We start from the raw sequence: 6,172 nt of genomic DNA, 5'->3' as shown, positions 1-6,172 counted from the left end.
AAAGATCCCTGAAATAACCACAAAGCTTGTTTACCTCTGTAGTTGTCTTAAACACGTGCTTGTACGAATGTTTTAGAACACTAGCACTGCTTTGTATATTAGCATCATGTAACATACACCACTAAAATGTTTCAATTCACATTTTGACTAGGGACAATTTTGTCTCTGGCATTAAATACACCTGCATCATAACACTCCATATACTCATACCTTATTTAATCTATAATCTTAGAAGATCTTTAGAAAACACACAGGACTTAGGAGATTGCATCGACCAAACTTTCATTGGCGAACTCCAGTAATATTAACAGCATTTCAGTCTAGAGTGAAATGTTCTACACTGCTATGCAATACCACATACTAACTCCCAGGCTGTCTCAGTCTGTAAGAGACTAGAAACTCTGAAGATGATTCCATTTTGTCTACACAACATGGAAAAATAGCAATATTCTACTAAACAGTGTTTTCCTAGATGAAAAGAAGTGCACTTGCAAAGGAAAGCATTATGAAAAAAAAAAAGGTACTTTAAAATTTTTGGTTAACCTTTACAGTTGAATAAAACCTGATCAGTGCTCTCATTCCCTCACACTCAACACAAAGCCTATTGTAACTTTTTTTCCAAACCTTGAAAAACAAAATTCCAGGCTTTGACCAAAGAATTCATCAGGCAACTCAGCAGCTAGAAGCCTGTAGGCTTTAAAAATTCATCAGAAGTACCTGAGCATTCAAATTCACATTTTGTTTTTGAAATTCATGACAAGGTCTATCAAAAAACAACTTTGTCCAGTTCTAGTTTACTCTACAATAACACAGCTAAAAGAACCCAGATACTGAGCCCCACCAGTAAAAGCCAAGGCATATTCATGACCCAGCCCACTCCACTACCGCACAAACTACTGCTCCCTGAAGGCCAGAGCCTGGTGCCCTCAAAAGACAATCAAGGTAACTGTGCCAGCCATCTACAGCCCAAAGATTAACTGTATCAGCTTTGCCAGAAGTATCTAGACAGATGAATGTACTACCACACCACCCTGAGGCTGTGCTACCCTGTCTTTAGTATTGCTACACCCCTGGGCAGGGCAGCTCCAACCATGACACAGACACCCAACACCCCAAGCAACGTGACTGTGAGACGTGATAAGCGCATGAGCAAGAATGACTCCCATAGGGAATATGCCACCAGCCATGTGCCAGGACAGCGCAGGTGCTCTACAGCAGCCCTGGAAAGTGGTGACTGCTGCAGCCATCAGCGGAGATGAGAGCCACGAAAAGCAGAACAATGGATGAGCAAGAAGCCAAGCTTTAAGACAAAAGACTGTTACGCACATGGGGATGCAATCCCTGAAGACAACTCTGTCAAAAGAGAACTCACAGAAGTGGAGCTGAAGGCACCACCTGGCTCACCACTGTGAGATGTGACCGCTCAGAAATATCTCCAATATGACAGACACCAGACAGATCCACACCTTAAGCTATAATTTCAAGACAAGAAAGGCTCAACAGGCAGTACACTGATGAGGCAATGCACTTCAGACTCTCGGGAGGTGCCTAGTGATCACTAAGAGCTACGGAGACATCAAGACCCGAGGAAGGTACAGTGTACAATGCAGAAGACTGACTAACAGAGTTTACACAATACAGACAGGTGCTGGAACTGCCTTCCTGGGCACAATCCTCACATTGTGCCGAGAACTAATCTGCTCCCTTGGCCTGCTCCAAGGGAATCGCTCCTGAACAGCTCTCTCCCCCTACAATGACTTTAAACCCCTCCTTGCAGTTCCCAACTTTGCCCCCCTCCTCAGCGTCCTTCCCTCACCTTCACTTCCAAGGAATAGGGGTCTGAAGCCATCTTCCTTGCTACTCGCCAGCAAGCCCAGGCAGGCGAGCCTCAGTACCACTGCCCTGCGCTGGGCCCGCCCACTGCCAGATATCTGCGTACCCGGGGCTGAGCGCACGCATCGCCCGTCATCGCGATGGCACCACGGCCCTCATGGCCAGGCAAAGCCCCCCCGTAAGCTTCTGTGTCTCAACCCGCTGGTGCTGACCTAAGTTCCCCTGCCATGCCACCTTCAGTGACCAGGAGCCATCCACACCTACCAAGGAATCTCGCTCGCCTCACCCATGTCCGCTGGCCCTCAGCATCTACTCAGAGGGGAGATGCACCCCGTGCTGTCATGATGCCCCTGTGACTGAAGAAAGGGGTGCAGCAGCACAGGATCCTGAGCATGGTGCGTCCACCACCCATGCCAGGACAGTGGTGGAGAGCGGTGGGCAGGAAAGGAAATGGCGCCCTGGCAGGGCGGTATCACACCGGGACCCCCCGGCAGTGCTGGACCAAGAGCGGGATGTCCTGCAGCTGGTGGGGAGCTCTGGCCACCAGCCGTGCAGCGGGGCTGCAGTGTACCAAGGGGAGCGTTCGTGCAGAAGGAGAGCTTCATTCTGGACAAGCCATCATCAAAGTGTTGTTGGAGTAAGTTTCATATAAAACCAAAGAAAAATAAACCTTTGGTACAAATAAGTAACAAAATTAATGTAGCAGACAATTATGTTATTTATCTACAATAGTCAACAATACAAAGAATTAGATATAAAAGGTTTCTTGGTCAAAAGCTTACTATACATTTGGAACATCTGTCCCCCTATCTCAAGACTGATCAAATAGAAAGAAATTAAGCATAAAGCTTTCTGGCTTTAAAGAGATGCCATGATCATAAGTCTGAAGAAAAAACCCCTCAAAACCAAAACTATTGAGTCTGTTCTTCAGAACAGGTACCTGAATAAAACAAAACTTAGGAAAAAAAAATTATACTCCACCACCAAACATATTTGCTACAAGGAGCACTGGGATAAAAAAGGAATGTAGTCGATACTGAAATCCTTCCTTATGTTACCTGTATGATTTGAAAAAAATCTGTCTCTAGGAGAAACGAAGTCAGTTTGCAGATACTATTTAAGGAAACTGAAAGTGGGGAGGGGAAATTCTCACTGATGGGATCATTTTGTATTCATTGTACTGCACAATGATCAAAGACAATGTTTTTGAAGATGAAAAATGAACTCCTTCACCAGAGATTATCCTGAAGCCTGTACATCTTCAGGAAATAATTATACCCCTGGGTTTTCTCCCCAACGTTTTTAGCTGGCATTTCTCTGAGGGAGAGGAAGGCTCTCATGAAGATACTTCATGCTCCCATGCTCTGAAAAGTCAGAAACAACATGATTGTCACCCCTCAGCAACCACTTCGTAGTTAAGAGTCCTTCAATTCCCACTGGTCCACGTGCATGGATACGCGAAGTACTAATTCCCACTTCAGCACCTGTAGGAAATACCCAAGATAAAGCCAATTAATCCTCTGATGATGTTCATACTAAACGGTTTTGCACCTCTAAGTAAAAAAGCTGTCTGCGTTGCAGGGACCTGCCATTCTCTGCTCCTCTCCAAATACCAGTTCTATTTACCTGATAGAGAAGCTCAAGGAGTTAACAATTACATTTTAAATTGTAATGTTTATACTTCTGGCTGTTACAGTTACTTTCAGAAAGAAAAAGATGCAAGAGAGAGAGAGGTATCTCTTACACTGATCTTAGACTGATCTGAGGGCATAATCCTTAAAAAAAAAAAAAAAAAAAAAAAAAGCAAAACTAGTAAAGATTATGATCTTATGTCCTTTTTTATCACATTAAGGAGATATTGAAAGACCTTAACTGGAATTTTTTAGTCACATGGAATACTGTTCCAGCTGACACAGTAATAGTGCGTAGTGGAGACTTCTGATTTTCCACCTCACGAAAGAATGTTTCCCTTGTCTTCTGCAATTCACAGTAGGTGCACCTGTTTATTTAAGCAGCTGATACTCAGTTTGGTTCCTGCCCTTCATTCCTTAATACTACTACAGGACTGGCACACTGGATCTGCCCAGCAGGACCGAAGCACTGCATTCTTTACAGCATTATTAGAAAGAGAAACAAATGGAAAGCTGTTCAGCACTTTCACATCCTGTACTGCATTGTTCTATCACTATATGCATGCAGCATACTTTATTGCAATTGAATAGAGCTTCAAAGGATCCAAAACATCTTTGTGTGGACGAAATTTCTAGGCTTCAACTTTTCATACAATACCTTTCCTGAAAACCTTTTATTAGACAGTAAGATATGAGACTAATCCTATCTTTCAGGGTTCATACTGCCACACTTTTCACACACCAGAAAATTCTGCAGTCACAACCCCACAATATCCTTCCTCTTACCAAGTCCAAATCTATAGCCATCAGAGAATCGGGTACTGGCATTCCAGAAAACACAAGCGCTGTCCACATGCTGGAGGAAGAACTCTGCTGTTTTCTCTGCGAAAGAGGCAGAGACAAAAGTAAAATCTGTTACATACAGAATGATCATGTATTCCAATAAACACAGCACAAAACAGCGAACGGATATAACAACGTATCTTTCACATGCCACCTTACCAGACAGTACTTAAACAGCCTGGGCTAAGCCAAGCTCATTTATACCTTCCTCCCAGTATGCTTATCAAGTAGATATTGCAAATCTTAGAAGGAGCTTGCAAAGATTAGAAAAAAGCAAAAAGATGTCCAATTCTAACTCCATTTAGTTTAGAGCCTTCAAAGAGGGATTTAGTTGCATGACCAGGGAGAAAGAACAGCTGCCCCAAACAGCATTTGTCATTCAAACTGTGACAGTTAAGTTACTGTCAGCTCTCCAATAGTGTCAACCATGGAATTGCTCCAGTTACTGAAAAATCCTAAACTCAATTGCTATTGCAGGTAATATTTGAGACGTACAATGCAGAAATGCCACATGCAAGTGTGTGAACTTGGAGATCAGTAGCCCGTAGCAACAAGACAGACATTCAAAAGCAACTCTATTTCCAGTACAAATCACTAGTTTCACCAGGTCTTGTGGCAGTGGTTATGGTATCAAATGCATGCTTTTTAGTGACATGCATTTAAGCTCAGAAAGAAGTACAGAAACAGAAGCCTACTTGACTCACACTGGCCAGCCGCAGATCAACATGACCTTACTGCAGCTGATTCTCAGAAGTTCTGGGCTTGGTTTGGTTGGAGAGTCAACCTTTTCCTTGGCACAGCTCTAGTAAAGTTTTGAACTGGCACAGACCCAAGAGAAGAACTACTACAATATAGTTACTTACACTAACACCAGGAATTAGCAGTCAAACCAAAACAGCAGCTTAAAGAAGAAGCCTGGTCACTAACCATTCTCTGTGATAATAACATCCGTATGGGAACTTCCATACTTGTGGATATGTTCAACGGCTTCTTGAACGCTGTCCACCACCTCAATGCAGCACTCCAGGTCCCCGTATTCTGTGCGCAGAGATTTCACTTCTGAAGGGCTGAATGTCAAGTAAGATGCAAACTTTGGACCAGCATGAATCTTCACCTGCAATACCAGAAACATTTTGTGGCTACTGACCATACCAGAGCCTTTCAGGTGAAAGTGTAGCTTCTTGTATTCAATATGGGATGGATGGTAGTCCCTGTGGTGCTATGTTTTGGACTTGTGATTAAAACTGTGTTAAAAACGCACCAATGTTTTGGCTGTTGCTGAACAGAGCTTGCACAGCATCAAGGCTCTCTCTTCCCCCCTGCTCCATCTCTGTGCCCCTAGCAAGAAGATTGGGAGTGTGCAGAAAGTTGGGAGGGGACAGAGCCAGCAGCTGACCAGAACTGACCAAAGGGGTATTCCATGCCATATAATGTCATGTGCAGCAATACAAACTGAGGGGAGGGGGTTTTTGAAGAAGGTAGGCATTGCTCTAGAGACTGGCTGGGCATTGGTTTGTTTGTGGCAGACAGCAAATAATTAGGTTTGCCTTGTGGGTATTTTGGGGGGGGCGGTGGGTTTTTAGTTTTGTTTTGGGGTTTACTTTTTTTATTGAGCTGTTTCCTCCTCTTTGTCCCCTTTCTTCTTCCTCTTTCCTTCACTTATCAAGCTATCTTTCAGCTGACAAGGTTCCTTGCTTTTGCTCTCATTTTCTCCTCCTGTCCCACTTGGAGCAGGGGAGAGTAAGCAGGCAGCTGGATGGTGCTTAGCCACTGACTGGAGTTAATTCACAACATGCATGCAGTGTAAGAAAAATACACCTATACTTTAGTAAACTTGGCACATAGGTGAATTAGCTACAAGGTAC

At 43.7% G+C, this 6,172-nt stretch overlaps 1 protein-coding gene across 4 annotated transcripts in view; it reads right to left on the bottom strand.

Moving 5' to 3' along the window:
- Positions 1-2,641: 2,641 nt before the first annotated feature.
- The window catches only part of ALDH18A1 (aldehyde dehydrogenase 18 family member A1), a 31,781-nt gene continuing 28,250 nt past the window's right edge, over positions 2,642-6,172 (bottom strand). For all 4 annotated transcript variants that reach the window (XM_082285643.1, XM_082285642.1, XM_082285645.1 and 1 more), the window contains exons 16-18: positions 5,235-5,421; positions 4,251-4,346; positions 2,642-3,317 (exon numbers count right to left, since the gene is read on the bottom strand). In XM_082285643.1, coding sequence (XP_082141769.1) covers positions 3,136-3,317; positions 4,251-4,346; positions 5,235-5,421 — 465 coding nt within the window. In that variant the 3' untranslated portion in view covers positions 2,642-3,135. The remainder of the gene's footprint in view (positions 3,318-4,250; positions 4,347-5,234; positions 5,422-6,172) is intronic.

The sequence above is a fragment of the Coloeus monedula genome (assembly GCF_965178545.1).
Source record: "Coloeus monedula genome assembly, chromosome: 8".
Taxonomy (NCBI): domain Eukaryota; kingdom Metazoa; phylum Chordata; class Aves; order Passeriformes; family Corvidae; genus Coloeus; species Coloeus monedula.
The sequence above is the reverse complement of the archived record's forward strand: the minus strand, read 5'-3'. Positions and strand labels throughout refer to the sequence as shown.